We start from the raw sequence: 23,240 nt of genomic DNA on the forward strand, positions 1-23,240 counted from the left end.
TCAGTTCCCATTTCTAATCATCCCTGCAATCAAACCTGCGGGTCCACGTCTGTTGCCGGAGGGGCACGTTTAGCCTTTCAATTACATACATTATGCTTTGGCGTACAGAAGGGTAAGCACCTTAAATATTTTTTATTTTTTTTTAATTCTATATCATGTATAAAATAATTAACACTAATAATTTCATAAATGTTCATTTAAGGCTGGACACCTTATTAGGGGTCAGTAGCCTTCAGATTTCGATAGCTATTATATTGCTCATGATATAGAAGGAAATATCGAACAAGATCCTGATCAGCCTAGTTCACTTTTACAACAGTAAAGATCTAACGTGCGATTCTCACTGGTAATGCTCGAGGAAGCCCAAGGAGATGCATTAAGGTTATTTGATCCACTTCTTCTCATCCACGCAAAGCAATGTAAATCGCTGTGTTCTGATCTGTAACGCAAGCCATGAACAATCCGGCTAAGATTTCACAGCGAGATGGGAAGCGTGACTGTTTTTGTAGTATAAATGGAGGAATACTACGTACACAGATGTGTGCTAGCCGACTCTTTCCTCATTTGTCTGATCAGTGGGAAATCGGCACACTGCCCATCCAATGCCGCAGGTGGGGGGTTTTCCCCCAAACCCAAAATAGACTTTTCTTTCAGTAATAAACTATGTAAAGTCACATAAGTCAGGACATTCCTGATAGACGCCCTTACCACTGGTGGCTGCAGATTCATTGTCCTCTTCGGATTCAGAGAAAAATTTCTCAGCGTCTTTCTCTTTCTTTGGTTTTGCAACCGATGCGTCCCATCCTTTAACCTGCAAAAAGAAACAATTAGTCTGCTTCGTTATAATGAAATAAACATACTAATTCATTCTTGACTCCTAGGTTTCCTTAACCTTGAGTCTATACATTAAGATTTTATTTATTATATGGGCATACACTTTATAATCAACTGGATTGATTACTCCTGGACTTCAAGCTCTGGAAAAGGGCTGTCCAACAGAGACAGACTATGCAGAATTGTTTCGTATTTCTGCTATAGAGGTGATTCCGACACTATAGGAGACGTATAGAACATTCTTTTATTTGAAGTACTAGTACAGAAGAAGAGTAATTTAGGTAGAGGGGAAAAAAGACAAGTCCATCAAGTTCAATATCGTTGTTGATCCACAAGAAGGCATATTAAAAAAAAAAAAAAAAAAGCAATAAAATACTTTCCAATTGTGTCTCAAATAAGAGAAAAATGACTCCAAAACAGCAACCCGATTGCTCTCTGGACCAATGAGAGGCCCTGTTCTTGCAAACGTACAATCTATTAACTAATATCCATTACTTTAAGCTAAATTTATAGCATAATCTGCTCCACTGATCTTGGTAAGAAAAATCTGGGGCATGTTTACCTCTTTAAAGGTTTTGTTCTACATTATTTGTTATTTTGTGTTTTTCTCTGTAGAATTAGTCCCTTAAAAAAAAACAAAAAACTTTAAGATAACTTTTTTCCAGTTTCTATGACAGCAACCTGACTGCTTTTGTGTAACATGAAAATGAAGTGTACCTGGCCAAAATTATGGCAAAAACATTAAATTAATGAATTTCTTTTGGGGAGGGGGTTGGCCATTAAGCAGATCAATGTTCCTAATAGTATATTTAGTTATAAAAGTATTTCATTGGGACAGAAAACACCTACTGGTTCAACAACTTCCACATTGCGCACGGAGGGATCAGGGGACACCTCCGGCCAGTCCGATAACTCCAAGTAACCCGTGGCCTTGCTGTTCAGGGTATGTGACAGGGTGCCGAGCTGAAAGCGGTCTCTGTCTATTGGAAAAAAGAAGAAGAAAGAAAAAAAAAAAAAGCTACCATTTGAATAAAATGAAAAACATGAGCCCTGGAACAGAACGTGCAGCCATAATCAAGACAAGAGATAATTGCAGTTACATTAGCTTGAGTTCCAGGGACTAAACATAAACTAGGAAGCTCTTTATAGGTCAATCCATACATCACAATAATCTCTTCCATAACGGCCAATAAAAAAGCTAATCACTCTGTGTGTTTAGAGGTGTTGCATGGAGATGTAGCCTCTCTAAAAATGACTTTCCGGCGAATATTAAGAATGACAGCGCAGTTAAACAACCCATAGGCATGTCTTGGCAAACACTCATTCAGAATTTTAATAGTTATTTTTCTGCGAATCCAAACACCATTATCAGAGAAATGAGATGAGATTTAGAACACTAAACTCTTAAGTAAATTCTGAACTGCATATTATGCTGTATTAAGAGCAAGTTTCTTAATTCTATTGGTTGATATCTATGATTTGCATTTTGTGAACAATAGTCACATAAGTATTCTGTGAGGATAGTATTAATAAAAAAAACAAAAAAAACCTCATGAAGCTGGCAGGTAAGCAAAGCGTTTCTTGTCCTTCTGCTACCTCTCGTGTTTTAATATAAGGCATTAACCCCCCCCCCACCACCAATGGACTTGCCAACCTAGTTGCCATAGGCAAGAAAAAGTTGCTGTTGGTATTGTTTGAGTTTTGCGCTTGTGACAATGGCTGAGCCTTGTGTGGTCTTCGGTGCCTCTGCACACTCCCATTATTCCATTTTATGCGGCCGCTTTCTTATTTAAAGATGAGAAGTAGCAGAAGGACAAGAAACACTTTGCTTACCCATGTCTACGGACACCAAGGAGGCCTAATGGGGAAGGCTCTCTACCTGCAGGACACCAAGGTGGCCTGGTCACCCAAGAAGGTGATCTGCCTGCGGCAAAAGCAGACAGCGGTCTTACAGAACACCGGTCGCTCATCTAGACTGACCTACCTCTGCCGAATGCTTATCAATACTAAATTCAGATATTGGGTGGATAATGTGGTGACCACAAACTGAAGCTATAGTGAGGTCTTCAATTCAAGTGCATAATAAAAATAATTATATATACGACATATTAGGAAAATGTAAGGCTCATAAAAACAAAGTATAGCCCCATCATTATATTGAAAGGGATGTAAACAAACGGTAACTATCAAAGTTCTCAGGGTCACAGGTAAAAGACCAATTTAAAAAACCAGATAGACTGTACCTTTAAATGGCGACTCTAGTAGAGGAGCAGGTTTCTGGGCCAAAAATATTCTCTTGGCGTACTTGCTTAAGGCTCCGCTCTTCTCATTCGGAACAATAAGTTGCCTCACAAAACGTGTCCGGTCTCTAATATCATAATTCTGATCATATTTACCAAGGTTTAATATGTACTGAGTAAGCAACTTTGTCTGTTAGAAAGAAAAAAAAAAAAAAAAAAAAAAAAAGAAATCATAAAAGATCCTACCATGCGTTATTTCTCATTATTGAGAAGTTTCAGTAAACATATTTAAAGCGGTAATAAAAATGAACCATTAAGACAAACAAATGTTGCCCCTGTGGGAATATGCATTTCTGACGCGGCAAACGTAAACACCGAAGCCAAAGCACATGTCCTCTCCGGAGCCGGGAGGTGAATGCTAACTAGGAAAAGGCAGCCATGTGCTAGATTATTAAATTGTTGAAGTGGAAAGAAAGGCATCATTAAAAAATAATCATATATGGCAAACCCACTGAAGGGCCTACGTGAGCATAATGAATGTGGAAATACAACGAAAAACATGGCACTCAAAACTTAATAGGAAAAATATGCAGGACATCAAAACATCAGCGGGTATTAGGGGCTGGCGAAGCGTTCCTGCCGAGGTGCGTTTTATGAAGAGATACCGGGCTTGGCACCGGCTCCGTCCGCAGTCCGACCGCACGCCGTTACTTTGCTCTGAATTACGAGCCATTACGGGAGACGCATGAATCACTGAACCGGATTACTGAAAATTATTTGCACCGCATTTAGCCGTTACTTTTTTCGTAAGAGCGAGATGCTGACGCGATGTAAAAAGCGAGATAAAAGAGTGCTTACAGCCTCCTGTAATATTGCTAATTTATTTATTTACGTAAGGTAACGGCGTGTTTTATGGCAGATTTTCTATTATTTCTTTCGCCGGTGGTTGAATGTGCGACATTAAAACTGCATTGAGATCATGTCTTCTTTTTTTTTCTTCTTTTATAATGGCCTCCAGAAAACCCAAATTGTACGGCTGTAAATGTTTCAAATTAGATGCATCTGTAATGCATAAACGCCGGTTAAAAATAGTTTTAACGTATTCCGGCGGTAATTATGTGTATAGAGTACAAATATAGACACAAGTATGCCGGATAACAAGCACGGAGTGTGAAATGTGATTATTTCATCCAACGAAGGAAATTCATACACTTGGTGTACTGAACTGAATAAGAAAAATGCCCCGAGCAGTCGAAGAATTACTTGTAATGAAGGAGGCCAGTATATCTCTCTCTGCTCACAGCGTAGTAATAATACCAATATATTAAAGCGTCCTGCAGATAATGTACACTATTGTTTGACCCTACGGAACGCTAAGTCGCTAAGACTTAACCAAGCATCTCAGTGGCGCGTTGGAGACACTATGATGGATACTATTCTGCCTACTTTGGTTTATTATTCTTGTTTATAATTCTATTTCAGAAAATTCATTTCCTTTCAAAGACGATCTTTTAACATTGGAAATCAGTCTCAGGACACAAACAGATCCCAACTCAAGCCTACAAAAACTTAAAATAAAGCAACACAGCCCGTACGTTAAGCTTAAAAATCGGGGGGGGGCAACATATAGGATTTTTTTTTTTCATTTTTAATGTAGTCAGCCAGGATGAGGACATATTTTACACTTAAAAATAAATGATTATTTTACTAAATACTTGTCTAGAAAAGTGTTTTAATAAGTTCGAAAGCAGCTGAAGCCATATTTAAAAGAGGGTAGCAACTCTGCTATAGTAGCCCTTGTGTCCTGGGTACGGCGTCTCAAGCCTCATATAGATCAAGAAATAAAGGAAAATAGCAAAATCCCAAACAGGTATATTACCTGTTACCAATGAAAGGCAGTGAGAGGAGCCATCACCTTTATTACTGAATTCAAAATGAAAAATAAATTCCTCTACGACACAGGACTTAGGTCATCGCAGGAGAAGCTCTTTTATGGACCAGAGGGTTGACTCACTTTAATTCCAGATTTCCAACTGGCTGTCAGAAAGTTTATTGGTGACCGGACCTGATCCATGTCAACGTACCTGTTTGGAGTTGGTCAAGAACAGCTTTGCCGCAAGGTTTAAGATCTGAAGCTTCACTATGTCATCCTCATTTGTAAAAGTCTTTGCCGTCTTCCTCAAGACATCAGGCGCAATCTTGGGTACCCTCTCACAGTACTCTCCGATCAGCCACAGAATGCTCGCTCTAGCCATCGGAACCTGGGGGACAACAGAGAACGTCATACACAGTATGCGCTTTACTCGCACCTCTTCAACAAGACATTGTTATGGTAATAGGTTTAACCAAAATCAGTTTCATATAAATTACATATTTCATTTAGTTTTCTAATGTGCCCCGTTCTATCAAATACACATGTGGAGCATTTTAAATAGAAATTACAATTTAAAAAAAAAACAAAAAAATCCCATTCATATATGGCACACAAAATGTTCTTGTAAATATCCAATATTCAATCACATGAAAAATTGCCCATAGCGAACGAAGCCTATTAATAAGAGTATAGAATTGTATAATGAGCCGTGACAGATACCTGTCAATAAAAATATTCTATACTCTGAAAGATTACATTTTATTATTCCTTATAATTCATATCATCTCTTTTACTACGACAGGCCTTCATATATTCATTGGATAATGCCAATACGATAAAAAATAAATAAATACATTTATACAAAATCAATACAAAAAATAAAGTTTCATTTGGTGTACACTGAAGCTGTCAATATAGATACGTTGGTAAATTCAGTGACGTGCCCCACCGCCATGGGCAGTGGTGGAAACCCCAAGCTCCCACACAATGTTTTTATCAAGGGCAATACTTAAAGTTAAAAGATCTGGAGCGTCATTCTTTCATTACAGCCCCGCATTATCCTTGGATGCATCTGGTACCGGCTGGGGTTTTACTGTACGGCACAAACACTTAACAAGTGGTTAAGTGCACTTTCTTAACTCTTATCCATCAATACAATTTACAATGTATTTTTTAGCTTATTATAAGCCAATGTTACAAAAAGGTAAGCAAGCTCTTCAAGTGGTCACTGAAAGTGAATATAAAAAGGAAATTGAACAAATTACGTACAGCCAAGGAACCTACTTAAAAACGACAATGCCGATCGTGCAAGCAATGCTTGCAGCAGAAAGGCCCTCTCTAAAAGCCTTTGCGCGCTCTTACTTAATCCATCTTAAAAGAAAGACGAGCAACGGCAAATTAAGCCAAATGCCCTAATATACAGACAAACCGATCCACCGCAGCACTGAACACACATAATCTCTATTAAAATGTCAACAACAAAATAAAAGCTTTATAAAAGCCACACATGAAGTATCTTTAAATGTTTCTATATCCAAATGTAGAAATATGGCTCATATGTTTATCATATATATCTATATATAGCCCTACGAACAAGATTTACATTGGCAAACACATAAATATATTGATATAACAAGTTACGACCAATGTGCCATGGAATTAAAGTAATAAAGACAGTCTGGTGTCTTATGCAGCTTCACCATCAAATAATACATACTTTAAGATGTACTCATTAAACCTGTAGGGGAGAAGAAGAAAAAGATCACTTTTAGGAGAAGCTGCAGCTCCAGGACAACGCTCTGCCCCCATTTTGGTATCAATGATTGGCTGCTTAGAAGGGGTTAATCATCGGCAGGAAAGTACTCCCCTAGATGTCAATAGAAGTGCTTTGTGAGGGGTCTTCATGGGCATCGTCTTCATCCCCACAACGATCAGGATAATAGTCTCCGATGGAGGAGGGACTTATGACATGAGTGGGTGGGGCTATAACGGTGTGCCGCCCATTTTCAAGACAAATTACTGACCCGGCTGCCAAGGATTGTCTTTGCCTCCTTGCGAGATCCTAAAATGTTCCCCTTTCCTCCTGATCCCAATACATTCGGATTACATGAGATGTGTGACCCTCCTCCTACAACAGGTTATCTGAAGAGGGCTTTAAGAAAAGCCATTTGAGAAGAATTACAAGTAACATTTAAACATATTGTGACATTTTTCTACATATTTTAATGACACTTTAATGGAGCTCACGTCATTAGGTTCCATCTTAACTGCTTGATCTAGGCTTAGCACAACTATTATTCATAACCATTTTTCCCCATAAAAATATCTTTCACATTCTACTAGAGATATCACATCATATCAAGACTAGCTGCACATTTGATTTGACAGTAAACAGCATATAATTTAATAACAATTAAATAAGAATAAAATGAGAAAAAGTTGACTCGTATATAGAAACATAGAATTTGGTGGCAGATCATCTGGTCTGCCCATGTGATGTCGACCTTAATCAGTCTTTAATCTTTATACCTATCCCATGAACGAGGTATCCCAAGAAAATTGTTTAGAGGGCTAGCAGTTCAAGGTTTTATTAATTTTTGAAAGATTCAGTTTTGTTTTGTTTTTAATCTTAGAAATTTATCTTCATAATAAAACCATATTATTCAGAAAGTACTACATTATTAACAATTTCAAAATACAATACTATCCAATGTAAATGTGTAAAATGACCCATTATTTAAGCTACCAAAGCCTTTATAATACATTATAGCAAGCAGCAAATATGCAGCGCAGCTTATTCTAATTCCCCTGCTTTTTTTAATAGAAAAGCTATTCATCATAGAGTCTGTATTTAATGAGCCATTTGCTGCTGTGGCAATATTTGGGAAATTACAATTTAGACTCATCTTAATAACTAATCTAACATGAGTAATGTGTTTGGGAGTCTGATGGTCTCTACTTTTGTTACAAGTTTCAGACTAGTGATTTATCTCGCGCCACAGCTTCCATTTCCGCCGACAGAACCGAGGATGACATTCGGAACAGGGGAGACGTAACACACTCGTCAGATGTGCCTTCGCAACCAGGGACATCAGTTCCAGACAACATTTTGTCCTTAACGGGACAGTCAATGTCCCTCACGGCCTGACTACAGAAGAATGCATGTTAAATCACTCCGAGTACTTTAATATGCCTCCCTTCAAAATGAAAAAAGCACTTATGTGACACTGAAGAGGCTGCCCTGCTGCTGCAGCTGCCCTCCTCCCCCACAGTGCGGCTATTTTTGCCAAAGAGTGACTAGTTGAAGCAGTCAATCAGTGACAACAAAGTGTTTCCACTAAACCCAAAAAGAGAGCGTGCTCCACACGTGCATTCCCCCCATGCATTTACATATGATGGCTAAAAGATAATGTTCGGTCCTCCCTTGTAATATCATAACATGAAATGCTAAATTGTGTCAGACGTGTATCAGTGACTGTGTCCTGTTTCTATTTCTTTCTCTATGCCTTATGTTTGTCACCCCATTCCCTCTAGATTGTAAGCTTGCAAGCTGAGCCCCTCCACCTAATGTATCGGTTTGTCTTAGTCTGTCAATCCTAGTCTTGTCATATCCCTTGAATATATGTATTGTATTAAGCGCTGCATAAATTGTTGGCGCTATATAAATAAAATATAATAATAATAATAAATGTCTCAGGTTAGCTACAAGGGAGCTTTTACAAAGTAAAGATAATTTCCAAGGATATGTCCATGAATGATATGCAGTTTGGTAGCCTATCATGCCATTAACTTGTTGTTTTTTTGAAACAATACAACTACGAAATATTTAATGTGACCTGTCCAAATCCTACATTTCAGCATTTCTTCAATGTCTCCAACGCAGGTAGTTCTTGTGTAAAGGAGGCTAGTCAGGGCACATGTCATGGCCAGGAATGGCTCTAGGTTTTGGTAGGCCATAAGAGAAGAGATCCATAGTTAAATAGAGTGCAATACACAGTGATGTAGGTTAGTATTGACAAAAACCTGTTTTTATTTAACCCTCCCAATAAACTTGAGCAGACCTGGAGTTGTGGGATTTATGGTGACTTTCTCTCTTCAAATCCTACACTGAGCTGATGCTTTATGGCAGTGCTAACGAAGTCCTGCTTGTACAATGGACTCATTTCTTCCACAGACATTAATTAGTCAGAGAGTCAGGCTGTGTGATTAAGACTGAGCCATTCTATCAATCACCATGTGTAGTATATGTAAGGAGTTAGAGTGTTTGTCTAGTAGATTGGGCTAGGGTTACAGACTAATACACACATAGAAATGGCTAATATGCAACAGCATGAAAACAATATATTAAACTTTTTAATTAAAAAAATATTTTACAGTCAAAATAACTTTTGATCTGTATCATGCTTGTGTAGGTCTGTCTGCTTCAACCTCTAGTATCAAGGGGCCGTAGGAGGTGTTTAATGCACCTATAAGGTTATTAAAGAGTGATGGCTCAACAAAAGAAAAAGTCACAACATGAGGATCATAAGACACAGCAGTGCTGCCGACATGGAAGATTCTTACACAACATAATGTATACAGATTACACTGAAGAATTCTAGAAGCAAGTATCAAGCATGAAAACTAAAGAGAAAAAAAAACAAAACACAAAAATTAAAGAACAATCATGTTAAACAAATGTACGCAACTGTGGTGGCTCTGAAAATCCAAGCTAAACCTACGCAAGACTGATCAGCTTCTTCATCGTTAAACTACGTACATAATGGCTTTGGAGGATCTTGCACAACAGTGAGTAAATTTCAGAGTGGATGACACCTCAGAGAAACATTGCAATAAAGAATTTTTCTTTTTGCATCCAGGCTCCATTAGGCACCTCATCGCTGAAAATGACATCTCATCAGCTTAGCACAAGTAAAATTTATAACAACATTAATACAACAAATCCAAGCCCAGAATCCCGGGGAAAGCAGCCGTGCACTGAAACTCGGCAGCCTCATGTTTAATTCAAAGAGGGAGCCAAAGATCTGCAGAAACCGAGCATTTCTTTCCTCCATTTACAGAGAATTACCGCATTACAGCAAAACGCAAAACAAACTACGGTATATGTTAGAAACGTGATCTCGCGCGTAGAGATCTAAGGCAATGTTCAGTGTAAATACGCTATGTATTAGAATGTAACATCCCATCTACTCTGCCCTTTATTCCTGATGTAAAGGATCCGACCCGAATCAGTCCTTGGTCTAGTCTTAGATTCAGGACATCTTTATGCCGATCCCTTGCGTGTTTAACATTTCTTGTGTAACTTGCCTTTTCTTAGCAGAAATAATGGCTTTTGTGCCCCTTTTGCAGAATATCTGTGCATTCGCTGCAAGCACCCTGTGTACTATGGAACAATAAAACTTACCATAACAAACTGGGAAATACCTTTTGTAACTTTAAGCATGTAACTTAAGCATGCAGTCAGTAAGCACATCAATGTGACAATATGAATTATATACGTAGAGGGTTCAAACTCCTTCATCCTGGACTAGCTAGAACAAGTTACCTCGAATTTCATAAAACACTCCCAATTTCAAATGAATCTTGTTTTCTTTAACCCAAAGAAGGACCTTTAGCAATGCAATGGGCTTCACAGGCTCTATATACATTGCTTCCACATTCTGTTACGGCAATGGGCTTTATTCGCTAAAGGGAGAGTTAGCAGGAGGGTTGTGGTTTGAACGCCCTCACCTCACTACTCATATTAAGGGTCAAAGCTGGCAGCAAAAAGACCGCCGCTGGTCCTGTATAATGTATAATTCAATGTGTAGCAAGAAGAAAATATTATTTAACTATACTATTCAGCTGAGCTATTCTTGTTGCAGAAGCTCACGGAGGTTGCACCTTCATAATAAAAAGGGAAGTCACTGAGCTGAAACATAATTCTCCTGTCAACTCACTCTTTAGCGAATAGACCCAAACGAGAAGAAAATGTTTCAGCGGTCCCAAAAAGTTTTATGGCGTACGACTGGTGCCATCTTACAAATTTCATTACGCACTGCAGGGTCACCTCAAATCTTCTTACAGGCGAGGCTCCCTTTGGTTGACCACCAAGATGGAACATGTTTTCCTGAGCATACATTTCACATATTGCTGACAAGAACAGGCAAGTGCTGCCCTGCGGGAGCTGGGATGTATAAACCCATGGAAGGAAACCAGTTATTGAGTTATACATCCTACATACAAGCAGGGCAGCAATACCCAAAACCTAGATACACCCTGAAAACACGGCCAACGCGGTCACCCTAAACTCAATGTGAATAACGGCGAGTGAAGACAGTGAAGCCTCCACATCACCTGCAAACCCCCATTTCAGTCAATGTCTTAACATAAACAATTAATAATCCCAGCATATAACGCACAGCAATTATCTCCAAATGTGCTTTCAATCACACGCTGCCAGGACGGCATGTACATGTAGTGCTACAAATGGAAACCAATTTCTTCATACACGTTCCAGACGTAATTTGCATTTATTACAATTTGAAGAACACACAAAATGAAGATTTTCTCTCCCCCCCCCCCCAAACTCAAGCACTTCGCATATTGCATTTATAAATACTTCCACCAACACAATTAGCACAAAATTGCCCACTCATAGCGGCTCTTAATGGAGACAGTGTTGGCTAATTGCACCCCCCCTACTTTAGTATTTAACCCTTTGTCCATTAATGTAAGGCGCCTAATTACTTTATCACTAGCCATTCAGTTCAGCAAAGTTTAAATTTAGCACCTTTACAATCAGACTAATTAACTTTGTCATCTCTGTACCTATTTCTCCTGTATACTTTACAGAATTTAAGAATATATATTTTTATGTTTTTATTGGCAAAAATATATTAAAATGTATTTAATGCAATATTTAATGCACTATACACTAAAGTCAACGATATGAATCCAATGCATCACTGGATCAAAAATTCAAGGATTTTGATGTTTCTTTTGCTAATTTGCCCCCTATCAGGTTTATGGTGTAACACCCGATATAAGAAAAATAATAGTGCATCAGTTTTAGTGTATTATTTTACCGGAACAGAATTTGATGGTAATTAACAACCATTCTACCTATTTTTTACTGCTGCAAAAACGTCCAACGTTGTTTGTTCCTCGGTCTTGTGTGATAAACGGGATTGCCTTATGTCTATCCCATTCCTGTTTAAGCTCTTCTTTAATCGGTATATCATGTTCCCTGTAACCTACACGTATTAAACACGGATTCTCCTGTTCATTTATAGCATTAATACATAATACATATATGTGTAGATAGATAGTTTTATCGTACAGATAGGGCTTTCTTTCTATAATATATAGTACAAACTCTTGCACATGGTAATGGTACAAATAGCTGATAGTTCCCCATATATCCCAAACCACAGAATAAAACATAAAAACTAAATATATTCATTAAAAGCCCCCCAAGTAAATATATCATATACATGCAGTTGTACATACACACCTGTGGCACCCAGAGCCCAAAATAAATAAATAGCAACTATATATATTTTTTTTTATTTTTTTATTTTTTTTTTCACATTTTTCTATCACTATTGATGGCAAGCAGCAAGCAATCGTATTAGGCTGCCTGAGCCATGTACTGATCACCTTAGTGCCTTCTGACACCCCTGCTCCAATCACAGCCTCCGGGTTTAACGTAAACGAGAGGTTTCCATACTTATAGGAAGTCCTGTATTTATACACAAGCACACAAGACTTCCAACAGGGCTGCTCAGGAGTCGTCCCATGTAATGTCTCCGGAGTGAAGTAGTGTCCAGGAACCATTCCATTGATTAACACTGTTTTTATACGACATACCATGCCATTATGAAGGGTTTAAAGCCCACCATTTCCACAATGGCATGGTACAGCATAAAGGGCAGAATGGGTCAAACTCCTGTGTTAACCTTTGACATTTCTCTTTGAATGCTGTTCCAGTTATCTACCACCCTCTGCACATTAAAGATGTAGTAATGTCCAGGACTCTTTCAAGCTTTGTTTGCTCCACTGCTTGGGTCAGGACTGAGCTCCGCCAGCACCCATCATGCTATGCTGCTGAGCAAAAGGTCATCTCGCTGAGCAAAGGCTCTCTGCAGAGTACGTTACATAGACGATAACTGACCTGACTACTCCTGAAACGGAGCACGCCGTCTCCTTTAACAAGGTAAAATAGCATGTAATAATTCACTTGTTCAAAAGCAGGGATAACAGACTTGCGGATTCGGATTTGTGTGAATTTTAATTATAATGAAGTTTGGCAATTTCGTTAATTTGTACGATTGTTCGAAAACGAAAGGGCCCCAATGAAACAAACTAAAACAAAGCTGAAAGCACCAAATGTTTTCATCTAAAAAAAATTATCATTTTTCCTTTTTTATACATCAGTATACCGGATAAATGTTCCTTTCACAAAACCCACATGGTCAAAATGTCAATTAGTCTGATTGAAAAAGTGCTATTTTTAATTTCCATTTAAACTTTACTGGAGAAAAAAAAATCTGAATGACTTACATAACGGACAAAGGGTTAAATACTAAATTAGGAAGGTACAATTAGCCAACATGGTCTACATCAAGAGCCGCTATGAGTGGGCAATTATGTGCGAACTGTGTTGGTGGAAGTATTTATAACTGCAATATGCTAAGTGCTTGAGTTTGGGGGAAATAAGAGAAAATCTTTATTTGAATTCATACATTATTTATACTTAAATTCTGCAGGAATAAAGAAAACACGAGATCGAAGGAAATAATAATCTTTAGATCGTAAAATGCTTGTGAACAGGACCCCTGTCTTATAACTGTTAATCCTAGTTAATACCCTTTGAATATATGTGTTGTATGAAGCGCTGCATAGATTTTTGGCGCTATATAAAGAAGAAGAAGAAAAAGAACAAAACCGAGCAAAACAACAAAACCAGCTTTATATCACTGAAGAAAAAGAAAAAAAAATAAGATTAGGAGAATAAGCGCATGGGAGGTTTCAAACGCTATGTCTCTTTGTGTTGCTATTATATATATATATATATATATATATATATATATATATATATATATATATATATATATATATATATATATATACATACACATACATACATACATACATATACATACACATACACATACACACACACACACACACACATAGAACTATACCAACCAGTCCAGGTGGCCTTAAAAACTTGGATACAATGAGGACAACCAGGACTCTTATCTAAAATGTCCCAATTTCTCATCAGTATCTATTTTAGCCCTTAACTAGCACGCTGGTTAACCCAGACTCATTAAATGAATTTGTATCATTCTTTATCACTAACGTAACCACGACAACGAGCCAGACACCGAAGCTAAGCTGGTAGAGAGACAGGTAACCACATGTCATGAAGCTGGTCGCCGGGTCAAAGCTAGACGTTTTAGCTAAATGTACGGTCAGAAAAGCACTAATAAAAACCAAAAGTCACAAGAGATGCGCCTTATGAGAACGGTAATAAAACGTTTCAGGTGGTAGAGCGTATTTATAGATTGTTAAACTTCTCATCGCTCAGACTTTCTGTGTAAACCTAGTCTTGGTTTCCATGACCTAACACAACTGTGCGCACACACACTTACATTATTATTATTAGTTTTTTTGGAGTTTTTATGTCTTAAACAGAAGTCGTCAAAATTTGTAGTTTGGAACCTTAGCTCACTTTTTCCAACTCAATCTCTGCAAAAATATGTATATATATTTTTTAATTATTACTAAAGGATTTTTTTTTAAAAAGCTCTTAAAATTATCTTTTTACCAGTTACTAATTAATGACCTCGTACCCTAAACCAACAATGAATATTCCATGCCAGTCAGCACCTGACATAAGCTTATCCGAGAGCCCCGCTGTCAGACAGGCGGCCTTCATTAATTAGAGGACATTTCAGATTCCTGAGGAAGCCTCCGGACTCTGATAGTACGGTAAATTACGCTATTGCCATTAATTTTAAACCCATAGCACGCCACCAGAATGTGAAAGTTACAATAATGAAAACAAAAACAGTACTAATTCAGGCAATATGAAAGAGCGTGTAGAATCATAAAATGGTTATAGGCCATCAAAAGGACAACCTGACTTTAATGATCATATTAAGACCGGTAATGGCTCCTATGAACGACAGGATTAACTGCAGGCTCATTTATCTGATGGAAATTACATTGTGACAAAAGAGTCAAACAATAATAAAAAACATACATACTATAAATACCACACTAAACATTAGTTTCCCCCCATGTAGAGCGCTTAGTGGGTGAGTGCACATTAATCACAAGGACAAAATAACATGACATCAAAACAAACTTATCTTGAAATTAAGTTTAAGTATTACATGTGGGTTCTATTATATCATATATGTAAATATATACACATACACATACATACATACATATACACACACACGCGCGCGAAGAGATGAGGATTCAGGAGTGGACACGCCAATGCCTTTACCGTCAGCCACTGTTCACCACAAATCAGTGGACGACATGAAGCATTAGAGATGTTTTTTGTACTATAGATAATGAATGTAAAAATATTACTTGAATTATAAGTAAGGTTTGGTTAAAAAACAAAACAAAACAGAAAACTCGTGTTGATAACTCCATGTTTACTACTACTTTAGTTATTCCTTAACTTCCAACATAATATTTGGCCCTGATAACGAGAGATTTAAATGTGTTAATATCTGTTATTTACAGGCTAAACCATCATTATCGTGCTTACAAGCACAACCTTCCAGTGCCCCATTAAAATGTTCAAAGTCATAAGTTACATTGTTTGTTTGCGAAGGAAACGTTAAATCTAGGAGGAAATGCGTCGTTCACCGATGACATTGAGGAATCATACTGGCTGCGGGATTAAAACTTCGACGGCAGCTCGACCGGCTTCCCAAAAGGGGCCCAGATCGGCAGCAAGCGAAGTCATCAATCTCAGACAAACCAGGTCCCTCAGCCCGGCGGCTGTGAAGAAAATCAATTAGCATATTTAGAACCCGAAATAAAATACTCACAGTAATCTTGTCAAGGAGCTTGGCCATATGTTTAATGATGTCACTGTGCTGCGATGGCTGGGTTTGAAGCAGCTTCTTAATGACAACAACGCTTTCTGCCACCACAACATCTGAAAGGAAGAAAAGAAAAGAAAAAAATATATATATAAACTATCATGGGGAGAATGCCACCTGTTGCTGACACAAACAGGAAAAGGGACATCTCTGTCGTCTCAATACAAGATAAATAATGTAAAGGCTATTGATTTTATAGATCTAATAAAACAGATTATTTACTCATGTAATGGGTAAAACGGGAGCGTTCACAGTCAGGACCCCCAGCTGTGAAAGTACCCAGAAGGGTATATTCACTTAATTGTTGAAGGGAAATCATTAAATGACGCCATTTACGGGTTAGAGCAGCAGAACAGCAATCATGGACAGGCTGTTCTGGGACTACCGCATGATAAACATCACGCCCGCAAGTTACATGTGTGGCCAAAATACACCCCGATGGGCTACGCACAGCTTGACCTACTCTATGAGCTCTGTAGACCTAAACCCACCCGGAAGCTCTGCAGACCTAAAAAATTACCCCCTCTAAGCTCCACAGTCCAAAACCCACCATGAGCTAAAAATCACTCCCAGGGGCTCCACAGAACTGAGTCCCCCAACTTAAACACCTCAATCGAGGAGGAAAGACAAGTTTTTGCATTGAAGCTCTCCCCTACTTACCAACATTTGTTCTTGCCCAGTGTGCCCGTAGCCCGTAAAATGAATATTAATAATAAGAAAATGTGCTTTATACCTGTACTGAGCAATGTGCATAAGTACAGCCTATCCAACATCTTCACTACAGACCAGCCCTTCATTCCCCTCCCCAAGAACACAACCATGATTACAAACAGCAGTAGTGTTAGCATGTATATGTGGTCGCAGGTTTCATGCGGCTCTGTTTTTGAAGGTGTGAAGATCTTATACGGTATTCTTACTACTTTAGAAAACATCAGCTAAGGACAAATAAGGACAAAATGTTAAGAAAAATCACATAAAGAGTACTGGACAGCTAAAAGGCCAATTCCTCATATAACACATTATTTCAGAGACAAGGATAAATCAATGCCACGCGATCACACAGTTTTCCGAAATCATTAGACACCGGCGCTGTCCAGACTATGTGACGCAATCAATACTGGACGGTGACAGGCAAAACAACCGCGCTAAAGGTGCTTCTAGAAAAACCTGCAATCGCGTTTTCAGCCACCACAGGCAGCTTCAGGAAAGGGGGTTGTGTGTTGATTGGGTGCCCACACAAGTGTGGGGACCTGACCCAACACCCCCTGCTGCCTGATCGCTCCATGAGAGCGACAGTGCACCGTGTGGGGACTAAATATCAGTCAATGCTGTGCTCCAACGGAACATCAGCATTGAAAGAGTTAAATAATAAAAAAAAAAAACCACTAAAAAACAGCACTGACCTGAAAGTCCAGGGTGTTTCCAGGTCAAATGCTGTGAGTTTTGTAAGTGGGCTGATGATGATGATGATCAGATCACTCCTGACCAACTGTTAGTTTTAAAAAAAATCCTGGCTCCTAACTTTTTTAGCTGGCGCCTAGATTCACAACAAATTTGTCAAGCCCTGGTTTAAACCTTTAAACCAATACATTATAGCAGATCTGTCATTCACAGTTTTAATAGTTTATTTTTATCATTTAACAAAATGTAAAGCAAGTGAACAGAAGAATCCAAATCTAATCAATATTGGCTGAGACCAACCTTTGCCTTCAAAACAGCATTAATTCTTCTAATTAGACTTGCACGTTTTGTAATGAACTCGGCAGGTAGGTTGTTTCAAACACCTTGGAGAAATAACTACAGATCTTCTGTGGATTTAGACAGCCTCAGTTGCTTTTCCCCTCTCCGTGTAATCCCAGACAGACTCAATAACGTTGAGATCAGGGCTCTCTGATGGTATTGTATGATGGATAAGTATCTGCCTGAGACCTTTAATTCTGACCAAATGCCACCATGCTTCACCGTTGTCTTGTCAAAATACATAGTCAACATATTAAAAATGTAACCAACAGAAAAACGAATACTACTGTAACATTAATAATATTTCTTCCTGTGACATTCCTTACCAGTGAGCCCATTAGATAAAGCTAGCTGAAGGTGCTTGTCACAGAAGCCTCCGTGCCCTGGAGGGCCAGCCATCTCCCCACAGACTATGGGCCCTGGCCTTGGAAGGGGTTCTGTTTTTGGGGAGGTGGGACTACTTCTTCCCCCTGGTACAGAGCGCCATGTTTCCCTAATCACCGGACCCTAAAGACTGTGGGGTTCAAAGATTTGCGGCACCTGCATTTTGGGAGGGGGTTTACGTGTGGGGTGTTTTAATCTCCATCGGGTCAGGATTTACAGGACAGAGACCTCCACGGCCAGTATTTGCACCAAGATCTGATATCCAGCCGGTTTCAGCCAAAGTCAGGGAATCGCCCGTGTTTACCGTCCTCCCCACAGACTACAATAGCGACCCCCTACTGGGCTGAGGTGGGCCAAGTGCAAATACTGAGCCGCGTGCAAAGGAGGACCTGATGGAGAACTATGTGTGGTTTGCCGCGACTATTGTATGTAAATTACCCCCTTGTAGTGTCTAAATACTGGTGTGTTTTCAATAAAACTCAGTCCTGTTTTTACCTCCACCTTGGTTCTGTCTGGTGCTTTAGGGGTTAACTGCTTGTGTCCCGGCAGGAGGAAACGCAGTTTGGCGGGAGTACCCAGTCAGGGTACATGGCGTCCCGTCACAGTGCAGTTATATAAGCCCAATACACTAAAAAGTAGGGTGTCCAGCAGAAATAGACAGCTCCTATTTAAATCGCCTAAATCAATGTATGAACGAAGAAGCAACATCTGCGGAAATCCTATTCTAACCGACCGAGTGACTTAATGGGAGTACATACATGTTATTAGTCCTGGAAGGTGTTATGGATGGTATTCTACTGTCACCTTGTGGAAGGGACCAGTCAATTAGTTCACAACGATATTTACTGAGGCATTAACTGAGTGACCTAACCTTTAACCACGCATTGCAAACACATTGGGCACTTACTGGGTTAAATCTTCACCCTCGGCATAGAAAAAATATGAATCTTCCCTGGCACATGCAGATTTTAAGGGGGCACTCCAGCCATCAGATGGACTTTAATGAATAGGTGCCAGGTCCCTTTAATTCTTCATGCTTTCCCTCTTGCCTAAATGCCTTGGAGGAGACATGTTTGGCTGGACACGTGTCCCTGCACGAGACATAATGGCCCTCAGTCAGATCTGGCGCTGGCTCGGGTGAATGCCGCATACTGGGGTTCAGACCACAGCGCGCATTCGTGGAAAGTTCTGCCATTGAGTTTAATGGGATCACTTTCCTGCCACTGATTGACAGCTTCAAGCAGCCAATTAGTGGCAAGAAGAGTAGGATCATGTAAGAGGGGGACTGCTGCAAGAGAGCAACTTCACCTCTTTATAGATCAGCAGCTACGACGTGACGCTAAACAGTTCGACGTTGAGACATTATACTGCAATGTAAACGAGATAGGATGTGAATTAAAGGGACAGTAACAGAATTACTAGTTACATTTTAGCCAAAAAAAGCTCCTCTGTTTTAACAGGATAAGCAATTGATTTTCTTCTGCCTGGAACCCGATAGAAGGGCTTAATCCATTTTAGCGCTAGACCATAAACTCCTAAACTCGAGACCAAGGCACCAAATGCTATACGAGCACTCAGGAGGTTAGACCAGCCAGAATTTCAGGATCAAAGTCAACAGACAACCCTATGGAGTTTTTTTTTTTTATTATTATTTTTTTTTTAATATGCGCCGTTTCTACTTACGTTAATTAAGCAATGTTACGATTATCTCATGAGTTCACACAATTGTCAACAAAAAATAAAACGCAAAACAAGTCCTATAAATCAGTTACAAAGTAACAAACCGTAAGAATACTAGTTCAATAAAAAAAAAAAATCTTTACCTTGAATAAATCCATTTACTTTTCATCTGCAGGATTAATGAACAAGATATAACACCAAAAATAGCATTCCCCTGCTTCCAGCACCCTCTGCAGGCTACTTTCAACAAATCAATGGGACCAATCATACAATTGATCATACTAATGCATTTGGCCAACATTAGATTATTATAGCTTGGCTTAATTTAGGTAACCAGCACTTTATAGCTAAAATCCCCCATATATAAAACAATCCATCCCTGCTAACGCAAATGGAATTAGGATTCCTGATATAATTTTCCTTGTTGGTTTTCATTTTAGGAACATAATTTTCTTTGATTTAAGGAATGATTTTTATGAAGGCGTAGAGGAGAGCTGAATTGAAGCACTACGCAAAACCAAGCAAAAAAAAATCCATACTAATTACGTCATATTAATTACATTAGGCTTCAAGTAAACGGAAATGCTTCTTAAAGGGACAGTACACTATGCCATACAATAACATCAATAAATAATGCATTCTATAGTTTCCTCTCTTAACCCCTTCGTGACAAAGGCTGATTTTACTTTTTGTACCCTTCGTGACAATGGCCGTTTTAACATTTCTGCGCTGCTCGTGTTTAGCTGTAGTTTTCTTCTTTCCCGTTTACTGAACCCACACACATTAGATATTGTTTTATTCAGGACAAGAAGGGCTTTCTTTAGATGACATTGTTTTGATTGTATCATATTATTTACTATTAAAAAAAAAAGTATAAAATATGGTGAAAAATTTAGAAAAAAAATGACTGTTTCTAACTTTTAGTTGAAAAATCTTTTACTCATCTATAAAAGGTAATAAAAAAACCTGCTAAATAGATTCTACTATTTGTCCTGAGTTTAGAAATACCAAATGTTTTTATGTTTTTTTGCTTTTTTCTACACGTTATGGGGCAATAAGTACAGGTAGCGTTTTGCTATTTCAAAGCCATTTTTTCCAAATCTGGTAAAGCACTTATTCTACCATCAGCCTTTGTCAAACTTTATGGTAGTAATTTTTTTGCATTTGTTTTTTCACACACATTTTACTTCAGGTATGAATAAACAGGTTCTCGTATATGTCACTATCTCAAAACACCCCAATATGTGTTTAGCAACATCTCCTGAGTACAGCGATACCTCACATGAATGATTTTGCCTGGCTGTTTGGGGGCAAAAGGGCCACATTTGGGGCATGCACATTTTTCAATGTTGAACTTTGGCATTTGGGGATCCACTGCCCGTGCCCTATTTGGTACATCTTTGAGCCGGGCCATTTCAGTGTGCCCAACAAAACCATATATTTTTGAAAACTAGACACCATAGGGTATTTTAAATGCTGGTATTTTAACTCTTTGCACGCACACATTTTACCACCAGCATTTTTTCAAAGTTTGCAGTAGTATTTTTGTGTGTGTATTTTTCCCACACACACCTACTTTATGTATGAATTTACAGCTCCTGGTATATGCCGCTGTCACATGACACCCCAATATGTGTTCAGCAACATCTCCTGAGTACAGTGATACCCCACATGCATGGGTTTGTCATTTTTGGGGGGAACTAAAAGGCCACATTTGGTATGTGTGCATTTTTCTAATTGGAAATTAGATGTGTGGCCATCCTTCCCCCCGTGTTATTTGGGACCTTGTTGAACCCGGCCAATTCAATTTACCCCATCAAATCATACATTTTTTTTAAAAGTAGACACCCCATGGGCATTTAATATGCCAGTATTTTAACTCTTTCCATGCGAGAATTGTTTTAAGCTAATATGCTAATTTTAGGACTTGCTCACAAAAATATATTTTTTATATATATATATTTTTATTTTTTTTTTGCCTTTTTTTTTATTTTTTTAAAAAAAATTTTCAACTTGAAGGTTGCCCTGATGGCGAAGATAACCGGCAGCTGCGGCTGTGACCGCTCTCCGGAGCGGTCACAGTCCATCCCCAGGTAAGTGTTTGGTGTCGCTGGATGCCTCCTGATCGAGGCATTCCAGCGACACCATTTAAGTCTAGGAGGCGATCGTTGATCGCCACCTAAACGCTTTTAAAACGGGCGTCCGCCACCATACAAAGTATGGCGGATGTTGACGCCCCGGGGAGGGGCCAGAGATGGCCCCTTTGTGCCGATAATGGCGTTGCTGAATGCCTCGAGGTCGAGGCATTACAGCAACGCCGTTTCGGTGCAGAAAGCGAAAATAGATCGCTTTCTGCACCCGTTTAATGACGTGAATGACTTGAATTTCCGTGACGTGCCCGGACCGGCAATTGTCATCAAGGGGTTAAATAAAGTCATAAACTAAAACCTTTAGGAGAAGCAGCAGCTCCAGAGCCGCACCATGGCCCTCCTGACATGGTCAGGGTGCGGTGCCACTTTTGGCTGTCTGCTGATGGCAGAGGAACGATTTCTGCGCACGCACGCAGGAGCTCTCAGTAGGCCACCTAGAACCGGCAGCGAGTATATCGCATGCGTAAAAAGACAGAACCCACTCTCTACACGTTTGCCTCCTCTTCCCACCCCCAAGTTCCAGACGTGTCAGAGACATGTTTTGCCAATTTCTGAATCTGAATAAAAAATGATCATTTAAAGGGGGCGCTCAGCTATCACGGCGTGAGCATTCCTTTCAAACGAAAACGATAGTGACACAGAAACACACAGTAGGCAACAATTGCTGAGCTGCTGCTATAGCAGATGGGAGAAGAAAGCTCGGGCGTTCTTACCATCTCTGTTTGACAAGAGATGCACCAGGCCATTAAGACACGTGTCAGTCACCGCCGATATGTTGGTTGCGCATCTCCCGATAGCCTGAATGGTGGCCGCCGCAAAGTGTTTGTCCTGACTTTTCACGTAGGTCTAAAACAAACACAATTGTACATTTTACATTACAGCTTTTGAACGGCTTTTCATCTTCGCCAGCTAGCTTTGCGTTTTACGGAAACACAACCTGTAAATAAAAACCAAGACCCACAATATATTTTACACCATAAAAGCGGGTCACGTTAAAGCTCCGAAACCTCAAAAGAGAAAGAAAATTAGACATCAAAATTCGAAGCATAACATAAAAGTCAATGCAAAGGCCTTAAACATATAGCTTATCCATAAAATGCAATGTTTTCCCAATATATTTTTCCACGGTAACTCAAAATATATATTTCACAGAAGAAAAAGTTGTAGGCAGACTAATTAAAAGAGAGCACCTGCATCTAGCTTCTCAAGAAAAAGTAAC

At 39.1% G+C, this 23,240-nt stretch overlaps 1 protein-coding gene across 1 annotated transcript in view; it reads right to left on the reverse strand.

The window, feature by feature from the left end:
- The window catches only part of LOC149285481 (AP-3 complex subunit beta-1-like), a 103,996-nt gene that overhangs the window by 41,278 nt on the left and 39,478 nt on the right, over positions 1-23,240 (reverse strand). The window contains exons 13-18 of the mRNA XM_089495260.1: positions 22,735-22,867; positions 16,014-16,123; positions 5,159-5,335; positions 3,078-3,264; positions 1,684-1,814; positions 709-811 (exon numbers count right to left, since the gene is read on the reverse strand). Coding sequence (XP_089351386.1) covers positions 709-811; positions 1,684-1,814; positions 3,078-3,264; positions 5,159-5,335; positions 16,014-16,123; positions 22,735-22,867 — 841 coding nt within the window. The remainder of the gene's footprint in view (positions 1-708; positions 812-1,683; positions 1,815-3,077; positions 3,265-5,158; positions 5,336-16,013; positions 16,124-22,734; positions 22,868-23,240) is intronic.

This window comes from Sceloporus occidentalis, unplaced genomic scaffold, assembly GCF_023333645.1.
Source record: "Sceloporus occidentalis isolate IW3139 unplaced genomic scaffold, rSceOcc1.0.p SCAF_78, whole genome shotgun sequence".
NCBI classification, from domain to species: Eukaryota; Metazoa; Chordata; class Lepidosauria; order Squamata; family Phrynosomatidae; genus Sceloporus; species Sceloporus occidentalis.